Source organism: Drosophila bipectinata, chromosome 3R (genome assembly GCF_030179905.1).
Source record: "Drosophila bipectinata strain 14024-0381.07 chromosome 3R, DbipHiC1v2, whole genome shotgun sequence".
Taxonomy (NCBI): Eukaryota; Metazoa; Arthropoda; class Insecta; order Diptera; family Drosophilidae; genus Drosophila; species Drosophila bipectinata.
In genome coordinates this window covers 22,372,011-22,396,455 of record NC_091739.1, presented here as the reverse complement: position 1 = coordinate 22,396,455, position 24,445 = coordinate 22,372,011, and the positions used below count along the sequence as shown (strand labels likewise).

At 46.4% G+C, this 24,445-nt stretch overlaps 1 protein-coding gene across 31 annotated transcripts in view; it reads right to left on the bottom strand.

The window, feature by feature from the left end:
- scrib (scribble planar cell polarity protein) overlaps positions 1–22,469 on the bottom strand; it is a 59,700-nt gene extending 37,231 nt beyond the window's left edge. For 13 of the 31 annotated variants that reach the window (XM_070281990.1, XM_070281991.1, XM_070281986.1 and 10 more), the window contains exons 1-9: positions 20,778–21,015; positions 16,762–16,879; positions 8,694–9,276; positions 8,213–8,631; positions 7,699–7,773; positions 5,514–5,731; positions 4,994–5,257; positions 4,846–4,925; positions 4,493–4,773 (exon numbers count right to left, since the gene is read on the bottom strand). In XM_070281990.1, the coding sequence (XP_070138091.1) occupies positions 4,493–4,773; positions 4,846–4,925; positions 4,994–5,257; positions 5,514–5,731; positions 7,699–7,773; positions 8,213–8,631; positions 8,694–9,276; positions 16,762–16,879; positions 20,778–20,939 (2,200 nt within the window). In that variant the 5' untranslated portion in view covers positions 20,940–21,015. Of the gene's footprint in view, positions 1–3,689; positions 3,791–4,492; positions 4,774–4,845; positions 4,926–4,993; positions 5,258–5,513; positions 5,732–7,698; positions 7,774–8,212; positions 8,632–8,693; positions 9,277–16,761; positions 16,880–20,777; positions 21,263–22,020 lie in introns of those variants that run through there. The other 18 variants (XM_070281980.1, XM_017237251.3, XM_017237261.3 and 15 more) reach the window with 9 other exon arrangements.
- Positions 22,470–24,445: the final 1,976 nt, after the last annotated feature.

The following is a 24,445-nucleotide window of genomic DNA, read 5'->3' as shown; positions in this document are numbered from 1 at the left end:
AGCAGATTGCCGTTGGCCGTAAACTGGCCGTAAAGTCAATGAACCGGAGCGAAAGCCATATTTCCACGGATGGAAACAGACAGCCAAGCAACGACCTTGGATGCTCCCCCCTTTGTATAATTATTAAATAAATAAACAGACAGTCTGGCAGAGTGCCGGCAGTGAAGAAAAGTCGCAGACAGAGGTGACTAGCAGGTGGAATAAACACGAAGAGTACTTCTTAGAAAGCACATTTATTGCTTTTATTTTGCTATTACTGATTTGCACTCAATAAATCCGTCGGCACTTTGGCCAACAAAATGATTTTGTTTCCAGGACTGTCAAGGATGCTGGAAGGCCGAGGAGAGGAGGCTGGCAGAATTTCAATTTGTAATTGTCTGCGAGTCTTCATGTTAATCAAGGCATAAAGGAACAAGTCTCTCCAGCTCTCAGGGCGGGCTGTCAAGTCAACATTAATATTGCTGGATTTCAGTCGCAGACCTGCCATCCATTCAAAGTGCCATTATTGAGTTTGGAAACTTGTGTTCTTTGCTTACAGGACCGAGTTTGTCATCGATTTCGATTGGAATTTAAAGCAAGGGCTTTTGTTTCTTAAATGCACCGCAAATGCCATTTCCATTTTCAATTTAATTCCTCAAATTGTCGGAGAAATGTGCAACCGAGAGACACTTTTATGGATATTCCTCCTTCATCTCATGCATGCGAGCATGAAAATAAAGCCATATTTTCGTGTTGGGCGTGTGGGGCGTGTGGGGGAAACGGTCGGTCAGAGACAACAATAACCGAAGAAAAGGCCATAAAACAAAATAAGATTTTTTTCCGGGAGGGAGGACACAAATGACACGTGCTGGGTGTCTTTTTTTCCCCAGAATGTAGGCAATATTTCCGCCCCAAGGAGGGGATCCTGCATGAGTTTAATAAACGGAGCAGGAAATGCAGGAAGAGACGCATAAAGTCATTTGTTTTCCTCATATTTCTTATCAGGTCTTGAATTTTACTGATTGCCAGAGTGGCTGCCAACTTTCAGCGGCACCCACTTAAGCGGGCATTCGAGCATTTTACGATGACACCACTCGCAGCACGGCGTGCAGCTCAATGAGGTGAGCTCGAAAATAAAACCATCCAGGTCCTGGTCCTGGTCCTGGTACCGCCCGTTAAATAAATGGCATAAACATAAACATATAAAAAATTAAATACACGAGCGGGGGCGTCTGGTAAAACTCCTCCACCATCCAAGTGGAGGTGGCAATACGAATCGATGTTTCCACGGAATCGAAATCTGTAGCTATACTTGTTACTGGCTGACAAATGCCAATAGCATGAGATTTGGTCGGTCGGTATTCTGTTTTTCTCTTTTTGTTTTGCCATTTATATGTAAATGACCCGGAGGAGGTACTCTGGCCAAGGGAAATTAGCTGACAGGCATGTGTCCTGCCAAGGAAAAAGCATATTTCACCAACAAGCTCCATGCTCAAGTTAGAGCTTCGACTTGGCCACTGTGGCATATTTGTTATGACAGCTCTCTCCACAAAAAAAAAAATGAAAAGAAATGTTGACTTTTTCCCATTCATGCAAATTGTGGAAATGTCGAGGCAATGTCCGAATGGAATCAATCGATTTTAATTACTCCGCCATTATCAGCGACAAGAGATCAAGTATTCCAACGAGCTTAAAGTGACTTAAAGCCCTTTTGCGATGAACTGCATCGAGATCTCTTCCATTTGCAGCGCGTATGAAAAATGCGACATTTATGGCGAACTGGCGGCAGGGCCGGGTGATTAATTGCCGGCCAGGTTAAGCGATGCTGGCGCGGTTGACAAATTGCAAGTGTTAAGCCTTGGAAATCAACAACAAAACCGACCCATCCATCCGACAAAAATTAATGAACAAAGTTTTTTATGGGGAGCATGAAAAGGGTGCGTTCACAACACACTGCTATCTAATCAAACTTTTAGAAATGCCTAAGCCAATACAATACAATGCGATAAAGCCAAACAAGAAGGCCCGAAAAGGAGGGCCAACAAAGCGTAGTAGAACACGTAGAAAAACAAACAGAAGATACGAAATTTAGGATGGAGGGGGGGACCTCTGAATCATTACGAAATTTTTGGACGCACACGTATGTATGGAGACCATTACAACCCAAGCGAGCCACTCGTTTTAGGAAAGTCAAGTGGTAGGTAATGACCTTGGTCCACCTGTCGTATGCGTTATTTCCTCGGGGTTCGACCCACTTATCAGCACTGGTTGGCTGATTAATGTGTGAGGATGATATCATGGAGAGTGCTAACAACGTTCTGGTAATGAAAACCACGGCCCGGGTTCATTTTGATTGCATTAAAAGCGGGGAAACAAGCCTAAGGCTGCACTTCAGGTCGCGTCGCATTCCGGCATCAATGTTTGTTGACAAACCAATGTTCGCTCGGTTTGGTTCGGTTTGGTAGCCAGCCAGCCAGCCCGACACTCTTCTTTCCCTCAACAATTACTCGAATTTTCCACATTTCCATGCTATCAGCAATGGCGGAAATATTGGAAAACATTCTGTGAAATTCTTTGACCCGACCAGCCAGCCCGCCCCGCTGCAGCTGGCGTTTATTGCATTTTTGTTTGTTTTCTCTCGCGGAAAACAGCGGAAAGATGGGCGAGATGGGTGGGTTGGGATGGGAAAACTGTCACAAGTGATGGAGCAGGGTGGGAAGGCGGCGGTTAAAGCGATAAACTTAGCATGCAACTGTGAAAAGCACAAGGCCCCCATCGTCAGGGCCATCCTCAGTGAAACTTCTACCAACTTCTACCAACCCGAATCGTGTTTGTTTGATGGCTCTGATAGAAAGAATTCAAACTGCAAATAGTTTAAATTGCTGTTTGCACAAGAGCTGCAAGAGAACAGCAAATAATAATGAATACTTTGTTGTTAGCAGCCACAATGAAAGGGCGCACTGAACAAACACCGAAACAAACAATCATACACGCACCAGCAACATAACATCCATCCAATACAAGGGGAAAAATTCAATAAGACTGCCATGCAATCAACGATACAATACATAAATAATGAATTCCATTGCCTTGAGCTTATCAACGGTTTATTTATTGGCCAACATTCAATGCCCGATTCGGACCACAATTTCTGCTTTAAGACCTCTTCTGCAGGAAGTACAGAGCAGCAAATGCAGCTCATTGTTTGCCCTGCAAGGTCCCTTGCCAGAAAAAAGAAAAGAATGTCAAAGGAACTGTGCAAATGTTGATTGTATCTAGCCAGAAAAATCTGTGCCCAGGAAACCGGATATGCACACAGCCATACCGTACCGAACCGAACTGAAGCGCATTTCACATGTTTGCCATCCGCAAATATCCGACTGAGTCTTGCCTCTACAAACAAGACTAAATTTACTTTCAAGTAGCTCATTTTCGGGGGTACTGCAGCCGATATGCAAATAGGGAAACCTTGAGGCATCTTGGCTGAAATTCAATTATGGCCCTGGGCCATACGACATACGCTGCGTATGCGTAATGTGGGAAACTTTCCAGACGAGTGCCCCCGCCCAGACGCCAGAGAATTATGACCACCGGCAGACAAAAATCGATAATACACGTAAGCAGTAAGCAGTTGCAACTAAAAGGGGGAGAAGTCTCTCTCCCCCTCGGAGCTAGAAAGTCACTTTCTGCTATTGTTGGGGGGCGAGTACCGCTCTCTGTTTTGGCAGCCGATAAAAGTGAATAACAACAAGTGCAAATAAACGAGGTGGGCTGACGACGACGACGCGCGGCGACAGAACGCAAGCGTAACTGAAAAATGACTAAAGCAGGCGGCGAGTGGGCCAAGCTCCCAGACCCAGAGACCCGGCCAGGCCCAGAGTGCACTGGCTCTCTCTTAGCTCTCCCACTCTGGTGGCCATAATGAGGCAACTCATTCCAGATTCGCTGGCTCTCCAGTTGAGTGAGGTTGGGACTGTTCTTCTCCAGCGCTATCTCACGATGATGTTATCAGCTTTTGCAAGCCAAGCCAGTCGATATCGCTGGGCTGATAAGCTACATACGTGCCGTTCCTATTTATAGGCCAAGTTTGCCTGTTGCGCGTATTTCGAAAGCCCAACTCGGCCTCCCCACACCTGCCCGCTGGCGTAACGCGCTTTTAATTGCTCTCTGTTGGTATTTCCACCTGTGCTGCTCCTCTGCTCTTTGTTGATATAATTACGTCGGAAGTGGAGCTCATTGGTAGGTAGGCCTACTCAGAAATGTTGCTCCACACGCCACATCGCACAATTAAGAGTAGCCCTCTCTGCGGTTTTTCTTCTCCAGCAGAGGGCTAGCATATGCCAATTAAGTTTCCACTTCGGTGTCTGGCCATTGAGTGAAAATTACTGTGACACCCCCTCGTGCCCACCTCGTATCGATTGCCCATCAATGCACTCTGGCCATTTCACAGTCGGGTCACAGGTCACCCACAGAGTCCAGTACAAATTTAGTTAATTGAAACTTGAATATTTACCTTGCTCGGTGGCAGTTTCCGGCTTCCCGGCCGGAATGGGCGACAGGGATGTGTCAAAAGGACGCTTCTGCTGCTTCTGTTCCTCCTCCTGCTCTTGCTCCAGTTCCAACTGCTCGGCATCGGCGTTCTCCTCAATGGGGGACTGCACTTTGCCCGACAGCGAGTGCTGGGGAGTGGTGTCATTGCGCTCCTGGGAGGCCAAGGCATTGGCCAGAATCTCGCTGGCCTGCTTGTCGGTTAAATGCTGAACACGTTTGTTCTTCAAATGGTGGGGAGTGTCCCTGGAGGGCAGAAAAAAATATTTAAAATTAGTATTCAGCTAAAAAAAAAAAGGTAATCCTGGAATATCTCACCTTCTGTGCAACTTGGGAGGCCTCTTGTAAAAGTCGTCATCTTCGCCCTCCACCTGAAAGCCCACACGGCGATCGGATTCCTAAAAAGAGACAAATATTTATAAATAAATAATTAAAGTTAATAAAAGTTTTAATAAAAAAAACTTACGAATTCATCATCCTGCTCATCTTCTTCTTGATTTTCTTCAGCAGGCACAGTGGTGGCCAGCTCAGTTGCCACCACTGCTGGTGGAGTCGCCTTCGAGTTATTGTTCTCCAAACCACCAGGTAGAATTGTGGTTGGTGGTGCGACTGTGGCTGTTGGGGAAACTACACCAACAACCGGTTGCTGTACCGGCTGAGCTGGCTGTTGGAGGCTGTTATTCACCAAGGTTCGTGTCTCCGTTGGTGTCTCGGCTAACCGCGTACCGTTCTGTGGTGAAAAGGGAAATTTACATGTAAAGTATCTTATGTAGATATCATAAGCTGTGTAGAATGTATAATCTTAAAGGGTATCCTAACTATCCCCTTGTTAGAATCGTCTGTAAGGCTTAATTCTAGGATTAGTATGGAGCCAAAGAAGCACACACACTCTAAAAGCAATCATATATTTGCGGTTGGAAGACATAATCCTTGCCCTAGCGATGGAAACACAAGAAACGCCTGGCGTTCGGATCGAGTCCACTCACCTCCTCCGGCAGCGTCACCAGGTTGACCAGGTTGTCGTCGTGCCTACTACGCTCCACCTTCAGCTTCTGCGCCTTGGCCTTGAGATCCTTGGGATGCGGCGTGTTTTGGCGCACGAAGGGTGTGTCCTTCTCCTGGGTGGCCTCCTCCGAGAACTTGACCACCGTGCGGGATGGTTCGCGCTCCTCAAACGGCTCCGAATCGGATTCCAGATCGCGGGCTATAGTTTATGGTTTTCGGGGTGAGGGGAGAAGAAGAGAAAGGCAATTAGAATATAAATCACTAAGGAAATGGGGTCTGGGATTGGCGAACTGCATGCCATGCACACAAACACGGGGAGTACTACGTATGGGACTACTAATAGGGCTATATAGAATATGTAGAATATATGTAAACAAAGATGTTTATTATATACAAACTTTTAATGGTCTGCGGTTTGGTTCAATAAATAATACGCCTATTAAAGGCCCCACCGAAGTAGCCACTATTTTTGGGGTGTAAACATTTTGGCCAGGCCTGGACCACTGGACCACGACTGGACCACTTGCTAATCCATCAAGACGTTATGAGAAGTGTGTGTGCCGTAAATTGTTCGCACCGCCCATGTAAACAACATAAAAGTTGCAACATGTGTGGGCAATCAGGGGGCACCCATTCCCATACCCATTCCCATCCTCATCTACGCAGCAATAGCCAGGGTGACGATGGTACTGGGTGCCTGGTTACAACAAATAAACAAATGCAAATCGACGCGCTGTTTACGACGGAGGAGGAAGTGCCTCCGGCTGGGCTGCATCCACAATTGCTGGATGTCCGGGTCGTAGTCGTAATCCCCAATCCCCAGTGGGGAGTCCAAGTCAAATAAACGGCCATCCAGAGATGAAGATTTATGCAAATTCCGACATAAACTAGCCGACGACTTGTAATAATAACAATGATGTCGTAATGGGGTGCTCTCCTCTTGGGTCTCCAGCTACTCCCCATGACTGGACTGGCAGTGGCTTTAATTGGATAATTTGAACGCAGCTTACATGGCTGTGGAAACAATAGAGCTTGATCTTGAAACTATTCACACATGCCTCCAAATTGGACGAGCTATGCGAGCTATTGACTCTCTAGCGTTGTGCACTTAATCCGTCATTGGCTGGCGACCAGACAAGGTGGTTCTCCCCATATATGCTGATGATATAATCTATTAATAGGCCAAGCCAATAGGCCAAAACTGGTTTTCAAGACAAATAACAGTTACTACTATTGGTAGAAGAGACTCCACTCAATCACTGAATGTCAGAGTCAACATATTAGCATAAGTAACTAGGTTCTTAGTTCATAAGATTAGGAAGCTTTTGGCTAGAAGGTTGGCTTACAAGAATGACTGGGCAGGCCTTTGTAATCTAAAATATTTCAAGGGCTCTCCCACCTGGCCAGTCTCCACTGTGGCCCCCGTGACAGGCCATTAATCAAGTGCTTCGGGCCAGGCGATTAATATTATTAACCAGCGCAGCGTCATACACATAATTACATTGCTGGCCGATCTTGCCCCACATTTTAGGGGGCTGCCCCACCTCCCCGACATGACGTCACAGCTGTAGAGTGCTTTAGAGAGGATCTTGGCAGCCACAAAGAAATGGTCTGTTCGTCTATGGGGGGCTTTGATCCGCTAGAGATTTCAATCATGTGCCACTGCCTGGCACCTATTCTGGGGTGTGCTCCCAACTGCCCTGCCATTCGAATATAAACACAAAATAATAACATAATCAAATCAAACAAGCCGAATCGAACACACACTTTTATCGTCCGACCATCGCGATACGGGGCTGGGTGTGTTGGTGAGAGCTGCCCAGCCAACGCCCGGACCGGAGACCTCAGACCAGAGACCCCTGAGTCTCCCAAAAACAACTTGTTGTCATGACGTCATTGTGTGGCAATTGGGAAAACCGGTTAGTTGTTTTTGTTTCAAACTAGCTCTTGGGCGGGTTAAGATGCGTTTCAAGCCAAATATTCTTTAAGATATTTATGATTAATGTGAGTTTCTAGAACTAAACACTTAACGAAGCGGGCATGCAAATGTCAAGCCGGGCAGCCAATACAATAGAGTTGGAAATGAATAATTTTGAATAAATGCAAGTGATCGAATAAGATCGAACTCTGATGTATTGGAGGTGGTAGGTAGTTCTGAGCGCAAACCTTTCTGCTGATAGCTGTAGAACTCCGTCGAGTCGAACTTTTCGCTCGATCTGTAGAGCGTCATGGGTGGATAGTCTATGGAACACATAAGAGGGGTGATGGGGATGTGGGGGTGCAGTGTGGAGACAGCGCGTGTGGCACATGTGGCAGATTGCAAAGAAAATAATCGAAATCAGTAGGAAGAATAATTCAGATTTAGTCACAAAGGTGGTAACTATTTTTGAAGAAAACACAGAAATTCAATTAAAAGCAAAAAGTATCTTGAAAGTATCTTGAAAGTATCTTCGCTTTTCCCCGAAAGATAGAAGAGGTTCTCACACAAAACACAAAGTTATAGAACTCAGATAGGCTGTTGGCACTGTTTGCTCACTGGGTCGGACTTATCTTATCGCGGAATTCGAGCATAGATGGAAGATATTGCACAACGATAGGGGCTGGAATCCATGCCAGCTGTAGATTCCAGCCAAATCCGGTCGCCAGCAAACAGCTCCAACAGTCACCAATGGATACTCACCGGGCGTAATGGGCTGGTACTCCTGCTGGGGCAACAGGTAGCAGGACAGCACCTGCTCTCCTGTTTCCGCGTCCGTGTCCGGCTGGAAGGTGAGCAGCGGCTGCGACTGGTTCTCCGACAGCCACACGGCCTTCAGCTGGAGGTTCACCAGCGAGTAGGGCAGATACAGCAGCTGGTTGCCGCTCACGTCCAGCACATGGAGCACCGTGCAGTTGCCCAGCTCCGGCGGCAGTCGCTTCAGCTTGTTGTCGCGCAGGCTGAGCACGCCCAGGTTGGCGCACTGGCCAATCTCCAGGGGCAGGTACTCCAGAGCATTCCGGTCGACGTTCAGGTTGCTCAGCTTGGTCATCTGGCCGATGGAGGACGGCAGCTCCGAGAGGAAGTTCTCCGTCAGTATCAGCTCCTGCATGTTCACGCAGCTACAGGAGGAAACATGGAAGGATGAGCTTCGGGTTAAGTGGAGGAGGATCATCATACTCACTTTCCCAGCGTGTCGTTCAATCGCTGGAGGCGGTTCTGGTCCAGCTTCAGGATCGTCAAGCGGCTCAGCTTGGCAATGCCGTCGGGCAGGGTCTCCAGCAGGTTTTGGGCCAGGTCCAGGTCCGTGAGACTGACCAGGCCGCTGATCTCGTTGGGCAGCTCCTCCAGCCGGTTCTCGGAGACGTCGAGGTAGGTCAGCTTGGTCAGCAGGCCCAGCTCCGGGGGCAGGCGCTGCAGCTGGTTGTGGTCCAGCCAGAGCTCGTGCAGACCGGGCAGGTAGCCCAGGTAGGGAGGCAGGTCCTCGATCTCGTTGTCGCCCAGGTCGAGGCGCTTCAGCTTCGTCAGCTGGCTTATTGTCTCGGGCAGGTGCTTGAGCAGATTCTCGCGCAGCTCCAGCGACTCGAGCTGCGTCAGGCTGCCAAAGTCCGCCGGCAGTGTGGTGAGCGACATGTCGTTCAGGCCCAGCACGGTGAGGTTCTTCAGCTTGGAGAAGCCGGAGGGCAGCTTGGGTATCGGATTGGAGCTGAAGTCGGCCACCTGCAGGCTCTGCAGATGCTTGATGTCGTCGGGAATGTCGGGTATGTCTGGAAAGAGTTCGAAAACAAGGGAATATTAGTTACTGCCTGGAAACCATACTGACTGGAAGCCATCTCTCGCTTGGATGATTGACTTCCTCACGCATGAGTGGACCCAATGGGCGCGTTAATACATATATTAATAAACCCGCTATAAATAATCGCCTTCCGCATATGGCCTTCGCCCGATATCTGCCCAAAGTTTGCTACTCTGCCATGTCGACACTGCTCTCTGGCTGGGATTGTTTGCAGCTCCGCGGTCTGGTGGAGCGAGTCGAGCCGTGAAACGACAAACGAAACTTGTTGATCGAATGAATTTCGAGCTGCCAAAGCGGAAATGGGCACGCAAAGGACCCCGCCTGCCAAACAGCAGCACGCCCCCAACAAGGACTCTCCAGAAAAACCACGAAAGAAGCGGAAACAAAGGCAGGACCAGGTAGGGGCGGTCAGGTGGGCTGGAATCCTTTACATCACTGTTTAAAGTGACCCAGTTACACGGGGGACAGCATGTACGCCATCCCAGCGGTCAGACCTGGGGGGGTGCTAGCCCCAATGTGTCCGCTCTTTCAATCCAACTAATATGACACGTGGGACAGGCCACCAAAGCGGATGGAGCTCCCACCTCTTGCATACCCAGTAGCTCTAACTTCCAGCCTGTTGGACCAGGAAAGTGTCATACCCTACAAGTACCAGGTATGGCCAGAGGTAGACCCCCCTTTGGGGGCAGGACATGCTCGAGTTGTGTGGCAACAATGGATGCGGCTGTGGCCTCGTGGCAATCGCCGGATGTGGCCAGTCATAGACCCTTGCATTCGCATTGCTGGGAATGTCAGCAGTTGTGGCAGGTTGCAGATAAGCTATTTGCAACTGCCGCACAGTGGCAATGCATTCACACCTGCCCCACATACATATATACATGCGCGATAAGGTTGCAGCAGCAGCTTTTTAATTAAAAATTATATAAAATATAGACCGACATTTGTTTTCATGTCGGGCCTTGGACATGACCTTCAGTGGGATGATGATGGCCAGCATAGTGGGCCTCTTTCGTAGAATATTCCCCACCCGCGGCTGACTCTTTCGAAAGACATTAAGGCCTTTCCCGTCAATCCGTCAAGCAAAACACTCACAATTCTATCCCGCCAGTCGCCGACAAATGGACGCAGCAAGGCGCTTTCCTCCTCCTCCTCCTCCGGCACTCTCCCGGGAGCCCAATTGGCAACATATGGCTGCCCCACTAGCAGCACAAGATGCTCAGCTGTGCGGCACAGTTGGCGGTCATTAGGAGAGCAACGGTGACAAGCCATTCGTTGACCTTTGGCCCATACACACGCACGCACTGCTGGGAGCTAGGAAGTAGGCCAGTTGGGCCATTTGGAAACCCATTTGGAGACGGGAAATTAGAGGAAATGGGTGGGCCCAGCCCTGTAATCAATTTGTGCAATTATGCAACACAGAGGCGCGGTCCTCTTCAAACGCCCCACAAAGAGCCCCGAATTTTATTTAATTTGTTTATCATTTTTTATGGCCATTATGAGCGAAGGGAGGGAGGGGCCTTCGATGGCCCGAAAATAGCCAGACACGAATCGGGAACAATGTGTCGTATGAAGCTTATATATTCTGCTTGCCAAGAACTGGCGGATGGGAGGGGTGACTCTCACTCACATATGCATGAAAATTCTTTTCAATGTCAACGAACGATGAGAAATGTTGACGTTGCTGGGTGGCTGAATGCAAAGTGATTTCTCAGATGGCCCGGAAGGGAAAAGGAGCCAAGGGGCGTTATCCAATGGAGGTCACCGTCATGCATCTTCTAATGAAGACGCTGTCGAGGATGCATATTGCCAAGGGAGGTTACCCCTCCTCGGCAGGGTATTAAACCTCAAAGAGGACTTTATTGCATGCCTCACAAATGATGAAAAGGCTTCAGGAGATGCCTGCCACACCATCGCCCATCACTCGTGCAACTTTATGGCTGCCATTGTTGAGGAGCATCCCAATCCCCAAGCGTCAACAGTCTCCCATCTGAGCTCCCGCGATGATTGCAGACTTGCAGCAAGCTGATCCGGATGAGTTGCCACGAGAGCCTGCCACAGAGATGGCGATAAGTAAATGGCTCTTAAAGAGATGATGGCAACAGGTGCTCGGGCGCATATGGAAGGCCTTTAATTGAGTTTCAATTAGTGGGGGAAATGGAGCTCAGGGCTCTGGGCCTTAAAGTTGTAGGTGGCTTAGTGAGTTAATGGCCATAAGGCCCTCGTTAGGCAACCGGCAACAGGTTTAAGCCAAATCCCCTTAGAAAGTGAGTCCAGATGGGCCAGCAATTGACATTCTAAGCCTCTGTCGGAAACCAAATCCCGAGCATAATCCAGCCTTGGATTTGGAGGAATATGCATTCCCATCAACTAATTGCAGGAATGGAAATGTTCTTTATGTTCGGAAAACTTTCTCGGCCAAGATTTGTTTGCCACATTTGTGTGTTTGTTGTTTTATGCGTTGGGGCATCAATTTTTTCGGCTGGCAGATCGCTGTTGCCAGGCTGGATGGATGGCTGCCTGCTGGCACCGAGTAGTTTTTAATTGCCAGCCCCGAGTGACGTCAATGGGCTCCAGTCCAGGGCATCAGAGATCGTCGATCTGAATCGATATTGAATCAAATTCTCTAACGTGAGAATAAATGAATTTTTCAATTTGCGCTGATTTCCCACTCCTGACATTTTGATTTAGTTTTTGTTTAATGCTATTAGTTATCTGTCCAACTGTCTGTCTGTCTGTCCATCTTTGTTTGTTTGTTTAAAGTGCATTGAAATGTTCCCATCACTTGCCCAGTGGATGTTTGGAAGACTTCCTACAGAGTCATGGACGCTAATGGCCAGGTTCCAGGTCACGACAAAGCTCTACGATTTGGGTCTTCTTTGGGTCTCTTAAAAGAACTATGTACCTGGTCGAGTAGTCGGCTTACATGCTGCTCCCCCGAGTGGGGATGCACTTGGGACCTTCTGGCAAGAACAACGAAATGAGCACGCCACTCGAACGGAGGCGGAGGCGCCGCGAGAACTCAGGTCGCACTTTAACTTTGACCCAGTTGACGCCTCAATTGCAACACGACGACGACGACGACAACGGGCAGGAAAAGATGACACACATTTTGGAGGGCAGAGCGGCCCAAGTGCCATAGGCCCAGTTGGAGGGCATGACTTTCGAATGGCATTTAATTGAGTTTTGAGTTTCTGGCTATCCTCAGAGACTTCAATCAGCTTAAGTTGGAAATTTTACAGACCAGAAGACTCTAGTTACTCAGCCATCAGGTATTGGAGTGACATTCCAGTTGGATAAATCACAAAACTCAGCACCATAACCCTACCATAGCTCTTTATATTCCAATCCCTAACTAGAATCACAATTCTATTGTTTGTTATTTCACTGCCAGCCGAAAATAGACCCGGCTTGGCAACTGCACTCCCTGAAAAAGATACAAGATACTATATACAATATTTTATAAACAAGCCACGCCAGAGGAGCCTCTCTCGATAGACAAACAGACGTGCGAATGCGGCTGCGGTGAGACTGCAATACGGCACTACTACCCAGAAATAGATGAGCGACCAGACCAGGTATGGAAATAGGAAACGCAATAAGCAAATATACAAATAAAAAAATAAACAAACAATTAGCAGTTTGCGAAAAAAAAAAATTAAATACTATAGCTGACGACAGAGCCCTCTAGTTGGCGTTTTGTAAGCGGGTCAACTTGTCATAATGATTTACGGGGCATGCTTGAAACTATAGTACTCATAGTGACACCTGTATGTGAGTGCACTCGGGTTCATATCTATAGCAGGTGTTATGATTTTAGTTACTCGTATTATACCATTAATATAATAAGAGTTGATAGTAGACAGTGTATAAGGTTTAAGAAGTCTATATTAAAAACAAGAGAGAAAGGAATATGATATACCTGGTACTCATGTCTTCTAAAGTCACACAAACTTGATCTGCTTGGATATCATAGGTTATCCATAGGATATCATAGGAACTAGAATAGTTCCAAATCTGATAGTTCTATTTATTATAGTCTCTGAGACTTGGCTATAACGAATCGGTTGAGGATGATAATCAAGATTATATATACTTTATAGGGTAGGAGATAATTCCTCCTCTGCATTGATTACATGCATTTATAGAGAACGACTACAATACACCCTCCAATTCTACGAATACCCTGTCAGACCCTTGCTATGGGAAAGAGGAATATGACATACCCGGTACTTATCTCGTCCAAAGTCTAGACACAAACTTTATCTGGTCTTTTTATACCATAGAGACCATGTTCCAAGCCGGATAATTTATACTCTTAGTACTCTACGAGTATCCTATCTTGTTGATGGAAAGGAATATGATACCCGGTACTCATATCTTCCGGGTATGTCATATTCCGTAGAGGAATATGAATAGGGGGAGCTATGGAAGGGAATCTATATACTATAGAGAGCTATAGAGCACAGAGACCAAGTTCCAAGCCGGCTAGTTCCATCTCTTAGTATCTACAAGTACCGGGTATAATAAAGAGCCTATATTTTTTGAAAGATCCTATATTCATTCCCCCTGCTGTAGGTCTCTAAGCCCACAAAGGCAAACACAAGTGTACACCAGCAATTCACACCCACTACCAGTACCACCACTATTACCACCACCCCCACCACCTTGGGGAATTCATGTTTTTTATTATATTTGCTTTTTTGTCCACCGCTCTCGCGTACAGAATTCTATTGTCAAGTGCAGTGCGGGGGAGTGGGGCAGTGGCTGTTGCACTTGCGGCTGGCAGTGGCATGGATGGCCATTGTTGTGGCAACAGCAGCTGGCGAGGCAGCCGAATACAAATCGAGCCAGCTAATTTGTGCGGAAAATTAGGAAAATATAAAAAATATAGAAACCGGGAAAGTGGGGGAAAATGAAAAAGAGCTACACCCACAACTGAGAATCCCCACTCGAGGGGCAATAAGAAAATGGAAACCCTGGGAAATGACGTAGAAAGGTGTGCCACACCACCTGTACTGCTCTCGGCAATGGGGAGCCATAAAGTGCACACTTAGCCGCTCAAGGAATTGAATGTGAAAGGCTTTCCTCCAGGAAGGCCACCCACTCACACTCACTCACCTGGCAATAGAAAGCCTTGCTGGATGATCGACTTATCGCTCCTCAACGACCATTAATCAGCGATTCCTGCCAGGCGGATAATCTCAGTCGCGACTAATGTGGGCGGCCTTTCACCCAAAGAGAGCCTCTAGTCGGGAAAATCCAGCTCCGATTTCAATAGCCGGAGCTGGTTTCGGGCCATTTGTGGGTCATAAACAGCAAGCTGCATCATCAGCAATAGCCGGTGGTTGTCATATTCGGGTAATGAGTGCATTAAACCTGGCCAACTGGTACTGGTAATGCAATAGCCTTCTGCTGACTGCTGACTTTTCGAAAACGAAACCTTTGGACGGGAAACGGGAAGCGCCGTCCCCTGCGACTGTGACTGTCAATGAATGAATTGCCATGGAAGCCGTGGAGCGGGAATGGGGATAGGGATGCAGTTACTCGTTTTCATGTTGTTTTCGGGCGTACATATCGCTTCCACATACCACGCCGCTTCGAGAACTGCACTTGACTTCAATTATTGTCGACTGTTTACGGATTTATGCTTGCCGGAGCGGAAAATGCATGTGTTTGGATGTCGCTGGGACTGGGTAGTGGAATACGAACCAACCGTTCTTCTCGGAAAGAGATATTAAAATCGAAAGCCTTTCCTTTGTCGGAGGAGGAGATTGTGGGCGGAGTTCCAAGCCAGATAAGAGAATGCAATTGTTTTCATCGAAATTGAGTTTGGAATCCACAATACGGAGCAATTTGCATCGAGAGGGGAAGAAAGGGGCAACTGAAAAGGGCTTGAGGACTACCTTATAATTATGTTATAAGTTATGATACCACAACTATAAGGAAAAGTATACGATACTATACTATATAGCTACTACACAGTTTATGATACTATAACTACAATGTATATTATAGTCCTTAAGTCCTATAGTCCCTTAACCTAATGACAGTTTATGAGGGCAACAGTGTTAAACAGTACTACGGTCAGTACAGTGTTGAGTACTCACAACTGTTCTGTTAACCCCTATTCTAACCCCTATTAATGAAAATTCTTTCATTAAAATTCACAATGTGTTTCACAATCACGAAGCGAAAATAATGATTATTCATGATTCTTATTTTTTCGCTCAGAGAATAATATTCAAAAACTCACAATTTTATGTTAAAAATAAACAATTTTTTTTTAATTTTTTAAATAAAACTCACAATGATTGCGGTCCCTGGTTTCTATAACTCGTTTTTATTTAATTTTTGATTAAAAAGTTGCTGTTTCGGTACAGAAAATAATAAAACTAAAATATTTTGTTATTTTTTTTCTAAATATTGGTGGGAATGTTTCAATCTTCTTGAATATATATATTATTAAATACAGTGTATCAAAGCATGACTCATTTTCCTTATAGCTCTACTTTGATTCATACTTTTAATTCTTTGAATAAGCTTGCAACCTGTCAACGATGAGACTATCTTATGGTTATTGTATCATTCATGCCTTAGCTAGTAATTCCATGACTAATTTTTGGAATTTTATTTATTGATTCAGGCTATACGACGGCTATATCGAGTGTCCCGGCTATATTATACCCGGTACTCATCTCTTCCACCCCACCCCATAATACTTATATACTATATTATACTATACGATGTACTATATTATACCCGGTACTCATATCTTCCACTTTTAATATTCACAATTTCTGTTGCTTACTCTTGGGCTTGGGGAAATAATAACTGAAGGAATTGCTAGAGAAGCCGTCCATAACTCCTCTAAAAAATGTCCAATTGGGCTGTCCAATTTTCATTTGTAGGTAAGGATTAGTCATTGGAATAGTTTGGCATTTAAACATTTTCCAAAGATTTGTTGGAAATGGCGCTACAATGAGATATAGCTCCTTTATCCCTTATACGGGTACCGGGTATTAATCTTAATAGTCTGATTCAAAATACTCCTCGTTTAGTAACCCTATTTAAGCATATTAGTTAGTCACGAATAATTACTTAGTGAAATGCGAGCTTTATGAGCAATTAGTAATAACTCAATAACCACCGACAGAGGGAGGACCGACAGACAGACAGCTCGTTATTCCCGGTAATTAGGTTGTCCGGCCCACAGCCCGCAGCCCAGAGCGCGGGAGAAAGTTCAGTGCATCACCCGATATGCTGATTCAGTGGCAGCCACAGATACACAGCGTCATCATTGACACAGATCCAATTATCGAATATGCCACAATGTTGCAACCACAATACCGAATACTGAAGCCATCCATCCATCTGACTGTCATTTAATAGCTCCAATCAGCTCCAAACGTACACGTGCTGTCCGACCGACCAGGTATGGATGCTGTCGAGGACTTACCATTGCGTGAAACATCGAGCTCGACGAGGTTCTCAAAGTTCTGGATGTCCGGCGGCAGGCGGTTGATCTCGTTGTCGCTCAGGCCCAGCTTTCTCAGGCGATGCAATCTGAAGAAGTTCTGCAAGCACGGAAGAGAAGAAATAGGATTAGACTTTGGCACGATTTGGAAGCCAAACAAAAGGAATTGCATCTCAGTTGGGGATTGGGGATTGGACCATAAATCTCCTAGACTTTAGTTGTCATTTATTTGGAACCGTGACCATTAGAACTCCCTCCTCCATCCCTGCCATCCCTAGACATGTCGCCAACAATTCATTTATGAAAATCACGACTTCGATTCGAAATAAATTATGTTGCCACGTTGGACTTTCCAAAGTGAAGGGAGATCTCTGTCCGAAGGGAGCTCTGTTCCCCCAATGTGGAGTACTCGCCGTCGTACTCATCTCTCTGGAAAGAAAGTTTCGCCCCCCAACCGACTTGCTGAGTCATAGACCTCAAGGTTAACAGCCCCGGCCATTGTTGTGTTGGCCCGGCCAGAATAATGAAAATAATTCGTAGTTGGGCCGTAAACTTTATTAAATTCTTTCCATTTTTTGTGGGGGTCTTTGTTGGCCAAGTACTGAAGTTGTTGACCCACTTACTGGCTGGCTAGCTGGCTGGCAAGTGCAGGTTTCTGGAGTCTATTAGTGCCTCTCGGCACCCGCCTACAATGGCCAGATTTTGCAGCAAAAAAGCGAAAAGCCTTTCAACAAATCATGCGTCAAAATGTGGCAACTGTCAGGGCCGTAACTTGCATATGAAAATGGCCCGAAGGTGGGTGGTTGGATGGCCGAGAAAGCAACAAAACGAGGACAAGCCATGACGACAATAAAAACGAATGCGAATCGCCAACTTGGGCCACAAAGGAGACTCCCCCACCACCACTACCTACGACTGGTTTCTGGCCGAAACAGACCGGCCGGCAAACTGGTAGCGAGGGGCTAGTCCCAGACCCACTCACTCGGCCAGCACACTTTTACTATTGTATCTAGTCGGAGCAGGCGCACAGCAAGTGGCAGCAGTAGTCTTGGCCCGGCCAACAGATGCGAGTTGGCTCTGGTTGCATCACAGACGCAACTGGGTTGTATGGTTGTATGAGCTGCATGCCGCATGTGAGAAGCATAATTCGATTTTAAGCAGAGCGAGCACTTTGCTGGATAGCTGCCTCCAAATGCAATAAACCTGGCCAGAACAAAAACAATTCAATTTGGGATTGTTAAGAGCCTGGTCGGAAACCAATTTGCGATGCTCTGAAAGCCTAAAAGCTCCACTCTAATGGACCCCGGATGGGTCAGCATCTAGTCCAGAACCGGAGAACTCGCTGGGAGGGCAGGCACTGATCCATGACTGGTGTTATGGAAATGCACTGCGCTCTGTTGGCTGCCAGCTATTTTTTAATGTGCCTTAGTATCTGCAGGCAAATGTATCTTGTATCTGGCGGATAGTATCTTGTATCTGACATCCACTCATACATATCCGCTCTTGACTCTCGGTGTCGGTGAGTGGTGTGTGCATGTTGCAAACGACTAGGCGCCCAGCGGGCCAGATGCGCGGCCTCTAAACGAGTTCTAGATACATTTTCGGTATCTCGGCGAACGCATCTGAAGCGAAGCTCCAGCCAGCTGGGCTAGAACAGACAGCGGCAATTATGTGCAGAGCTGGAACTGAACACCGAGCTGTGTTTAGTATTTCACGCCGCACTGGAGATACACAGATACCAGAAGCTAGAGCTTCTCTAGTGGCGCATCCACCGAAGGAGGCACTCTGCCAGTCACTGCCTCTGAGTATCTGGACGCCTGCTACAATCTGTACATCTTCATTTTACCCAACGCGGCAGAGTCTGTAGCTGAGAGTGTTTGTGCATCCGTCTTTCTGCAAACCAGCTGCTTGCATGGAGTATCTTTCAGATGCAAATGTATCTTTAAGCTGCATTTTTGGTTGAAATATTGCTAGAGATACAGATACATAGCTTCGGTTAGGCACTGTTTTGATGTGAATGCCTCAACAATTAAGTGGAAAACATTTATTTATTTATAAACGAACTGAAACGCAAACCCAAACCGGTTTCAACAAGCTAGTATCTGGTGGATGGAGGCGAGTATCTGGTGGATAGAATAGAAACCCGGTGGCTGGGGAATGTGAGAGACGAGCCTAGCTTAGTGTAACGAAAATGAAAACAAATCGAAGTTCATAAGTAGGGAGTGCAGTTTATCAGAAGGGGCTTAACTACTACTAACTAACTAATATTAACTAACTAATATTAATAACTAAACTCTAACCAAAACCACCTGAAAACTGTCTTGAAAATCAATGTTCTCAGTTGCTTCTTCGGATAAACAGCTGCTGTTAGTCGCTCACTTAGCCAAAGTCACTAAAGTTGGTCGCCATTTTAGATTCTTGCCTCCAGTAGTGGCTGTTGTGACTGTTTTCGTAGCTGTGTTGTTCGGGTTTGCTGTGTCAGGTACGCGATTACTACAAAATGATGTCATTGCCATAGCTGGTGCTCTGCTCTGCTTGTTGTTCTTGTTGTGGTTGTTGTTGGGGCTTTGTTGAATAGCCAGACTGGCGGTTAAGTTTTTCAGGTAAGCGCCCCCGCCAGGCACCTGCTCACCGGTTCGGGTTTCGCAAGCCAGTGGCAGCCCAAGAGACCTATTGGGGCAATGCCAGGCGATAAGGTGATTACTTCGGTATCTTATCTTCGAGCGTGACTAATTGGCCCGAAATGAATGGGGCCAGCAGTTGCACCGCAAACGGTGGGTGGGTGGTTGAGAGTCTCTTCGGTGGGAGGTACATTCTTGAGTCTCTTCGGTGGGGTAGGTTCCAGTATCTCTAATAGAGCAGATTGTGGCTCAAGTACTAAACTACCTCCATTTATGTAAACTTTCATCTCCGCTTCATGAATGCTCTAGAGGATTGAGGGAGATGGTCGTCAATTGAAGCTCTATCCCTCTGTCTGTCTCGCTGCCATGACAACCCGGAAATTATGGACCGATTTCGAACAAAAACAGAAGCCGGAGACCCCAGAAAGGGTTGCTCAGAAGCCAGGCCAGTTCCAACAATCACATCCGTCGCCGTCATTCGAATGCCAGAACATCATCATTATACGAGAGATGAGAGGGGTAAGGGTAGAGGGGTGACTCTGTCCATTGTTGCTTCGAGCAACATGTAGTTGCTGCTCCTTGTTGTGGCAGCAACATGTGGCCATTGAACGCTGCTCCAATAAATGCTGGAATTTGCATGAGAAGTTCATTAGTGGCCAGTTCTAGGAGTAGGAAGCACAAGCGCATGACATCCCCCTCCTTAGGTTGCACCACTGCCTCCCACCTCCCACCTCCCACCACCCACCACTTGTTGCTATGCCAACAAGCTACTGTTTATGTCTATCGGGGCAGCTGTATTCGCCGGAAGAGACTCTCCGGGCAGGGCAGGAATTAATCACCATTCCCGGTTACCCCCCCAATTGAAATTATTTGGAGACCCCCCCCAACAGAACCATGCACATGCCGGGAGCTTTGAAGTACTAGCCCTAGTTGCGTAATTGCAGATTCAATTATGCAAGTACCCCCCTCCTCCCGGCACATTAATTAAAGACTTCCGCTCCAGAGGGAACTTCTTCTTCTTTTGTGGTAATTGTTGTCTTGGCGACTGGAGATGCCCTCCCAGATAGCTGGCCAAAGAAGAATGGCCCTGATTGTGGCTTCCAAAGGCAGGAGGTGGAGGAAAGAACTGGCCCTGGGCGGGGTCATCGCACCCGGGGATGCAAATTACGTGCCCAGCCATCAACCCCTTGAGCTTAGGACCAGCGCCGGCCAGACAAGGCCATTCCCCGATAACCGGAGGACAGTTCATTGGCATGGGGAGCCTCTAGTAGTGCCACTGGAAGACCTACTGGAAGCATTAATATTTCATGAGCTTCATCCTTCCCACGCACTTTGAACTATGACATTTGAAGCTCCAGCTCCGGTTCAGATACATACCTTGGGCAAGTCGCGGATGTGATTCGCGTCCAGGAAGAGCTCCTCCAGGGTGCGCGAGTAGCGGAGTATCTCCTCGGGCACCTGCGGCAGGGAGCAGTGGCGCTTGTCCACAAACTCCACCTGCCGGTTGCAGCCCTTGAAGATTGGAATGCACTTGAACATGCTGCTGCTGCTGGACGACGCCTTCGGCCGCTGCGGCTGTTGCTTCTTCTTGGACGTCGTCTTGGGGCTTTTATCACTTAAGGGGGGGAAGGAGGGGTGATGATTATAAGGGGGGGGCGGTTGTTGGCTTTTGTTCTTCGCTTTGGTTCGGTCGTTGAGGTCTTCAGGCAACAACCAACGTCCGCATCTGTTGCACGAACAGATACGGAGTTGCACGTTTCGGTTATTTCACTTTCACGGTTATCTTTCTCTCTCTTTCGCTCGCTCTATCTCTTTCTATTTATCGCACATGCTTCGCCCACATTTTGGTAACCGTTAGGGCACTGGAAATTATTTTTAAAATTTTTATTTTAATTATTAATTAATTAATTAAATAAAAGGGACTTTCACGCCCGAGAGGCCTTACGCGGGCCCTTACGTAGTGGTGGTAGGTAGCGTAACGTAACGTAACGAGCCTGGCCTTGCCAAATGTTGTTGGTGTTGTGCGGAGTTTTTGTTTGGGAGAACCAAAGAGAGAGAGAGAGAGAGAGAGCTAAAGAATGCGCGGCAGAGAGAACGCTCCTTAATAAGCGAAATAATGAATAATAATCAATTTTAATTGGCACTCGGAAGTATTGTTATTGCCACTCCGATTGGTATAACGCATTTCATCACGTAGTTGGCAACGCATTTGTTGCTCTTCTTCTCTCTCTCTCTCTCTTCTCCTTCATTCTTGTGAGCCCACGAAAGGGCCTAGAATGGAGGAATGGTTGAAAAAAAAAAGAGCCCAGACTTCTACCAGCAGCAGCAGCTTCAGTTGAGTAGAACAGGCCTAAAGCGGCCCCAAAAGCGGAAAATTATTATTAACGCGACACACCCAAACAGACACACACACACAACAGCACGCCCCAAGCCGGGCATTTAGATTCCTTTTGTTTGGTGCCCACTGTACAAGGCGGCGTATGTTTTGGAATTCACACACACACACACAGACACAATCACACACGACGACGCTGCACGCTGCGCAACAACAAAATGCTGGTCTTAGGCTTCTGCGGCTGGTTTTCTTCACAAACGAAGTTGTCGCCTTTTTCGCACTAACCACGCTTTAACACGTTTTGGCCACTTACGCTGGCAGCTAACCAGTAGTATTCACTGTACGGCTACGGGCGGAAAAAACGGCGCAGAAAAACAACAATCACGGCCCGCGTCCAGGCCTCGAACGTACACACACACACACACACGCACGCCGTACGCTGGCTGGCATGCAGTACTGGAAAAAACGGGGACTCGCAAATGCACCGTTTCCGAAAAGGCGGCCTCCTAACTTGGCCAAGAAGCACCGGCGACGACGTTGCCACAAAATAAAGAAAACACGCCCGAGTGCGAAAACAAAACTCTAATAGTGCCCACTGTTTGTTGTCTCACTTGGCCCCGAACATTTTTACCGACTACGATCCGGTCGAAAATCACACACGTCCGCACAGCTTAATAGACAGAGACAGAGTGTCGCTCTTGGCCAAACAATTTTGTGGTTCGAGCCCACTGTGCAATTGGTGTGGCTGTTTGCTTAGTTGGCAATAAGTGTGCCCATTTTGTATTGCATCATAATGGCTTAAAACCACCCAATTTTTGAATTTATAGCTGAAAAGGATAAATAATTATTAAAAAACATAAACTTCTTGATGGGTATTAATTGGCGGGTATTGACGGCTGCTGCTGAACTGGCTAATCATCGACATCAGAAAAAGCTAGCAATACATAATAAATAATAACACGAACTAAATGGCTTATTGAAATTATTTTTGGTTCCATTGTTTTTATTCTATTCACCAAATTATTTTAAAAAACTAAGACGATAATATATATTTATAGAGCGAATTTTTGTTTTAAAATCAATTGAAGTCTGGTCGCATTTTGGCAAATTTTTCCAAGTTTTCCACCATTTCCTTCTTTATTTTACAAAAAAGGTGGCGCCACAAATAAACATCTAGCTCTACCACTTAACAGAGGGCGCAAATAAGGCAGTGTAAGAATTTTGTAAATTCATTTTTCAAAAATAATTATTTTTAGGGAGATAATCGATGTACAAATCGTAAAAACCCCCATTTTCAAGGGATCCCATCAGAAAAAATGGACAAAAAATCTAAAAAATATTTTGTCTTAGGATTTTGATGCAGAATGGTGGAGAATCGATCCACAAATCGTTTAAGGTACTCCGCTTGAGAATCGGGTGAGAATTGGGGAAGATATAGCCATCCCAGTAGGTCCTGTAGGGGAAAACCCCATTTTCAAGGGATCCCATCAGGAAAAATGGACAAAAAATCGAAAAAATATTTTGTCTCAGGATATTGATGCAGAATGGTGGAGAATCGATCCACAAATCGTTTAAAGTACTCCGCTTGAGAATCGGATGAGAATTGGGGAAGATATAGCCATCCCAGTGGACCCTATAGGGGAAAACCCCATTTTCAAGGGATCCCATCAGGAAAAATGGACAAAAAATCGAAAAAATATTTTGTCTCAGGATATTGATGCAGAATGGTGGAGAATCGATCCACAAATCGTTTAAAGTACTCCGCTTGAGAATCGGATGAGAATTGGGGAAGATATAGCCATCCCAGTGGACCCTATAGAGGAAAACCCCATTTTCAAGGGATCCCATCAGGAAAAATGGACAAAAAATCGAAAAAATATTTTGTCTCAGGATATTGATGCAGAATGGTGGAGAATCGATCCACAAATCGTTTAAGGTACTCCGCTTGAGAAACGGATGAGAATTGGGGAAGATATAGCCATCCCTGTCGACCCTATGGGGGAAAACCCCATTTTTAAGGGATCCCATCAGGAAAAATGGACAAAAAATCGAAAAAATATTTTGTCTCAGGATTTTGATGCAGAATGGTGGAGAATCGATCCGCAAATCGTTTAAGGTACTCCGCTTGAGAATCGGATGCGAATTGGGGAAGATATAGCCATCCCAGTGGACCCTATAGGGGAAAACCCCATTTTCAAGGGATCTCATCAGGAAAAATGGACAAAAAATCTAAAAAATATTTTGCCTCCGGATTTTGATGCAGAATGGTGGAGAATCGATCCACAAATCGTTTAAGGTACTCCGCTTGAGAAACGGATGAGAATTGGGGAAGATATAGCCATCCCAGTGGACCCTATAGGGGAAAACCCCATTTTCAAGAGATCCCATCAGGAAAAATGGACAAAAAATCGAAAAAATATTTTGTCTCAGGATATTGATGCAGAATGGTGGAGAATCGATCCACAAATCGTTTAAGGTACTCCGCTTGAGAAACGGATGAGAATTGGGGAAGATATAGCCATCCCAGTGGACCCTATAGGGGAAAACCCCATTTTCAAGAGATCCCATCAGGAAAAATGGACAAAAAATCGAAAAAAAATTTTGTCTCAGGATTTTGATGCAGAATGGTGAAGAATCGATCCACAAATCGTTTAAGGTACTCCGCTTGAGAATTGGATGAGAATTGGGGAAGATATAGCCATCCCTGACG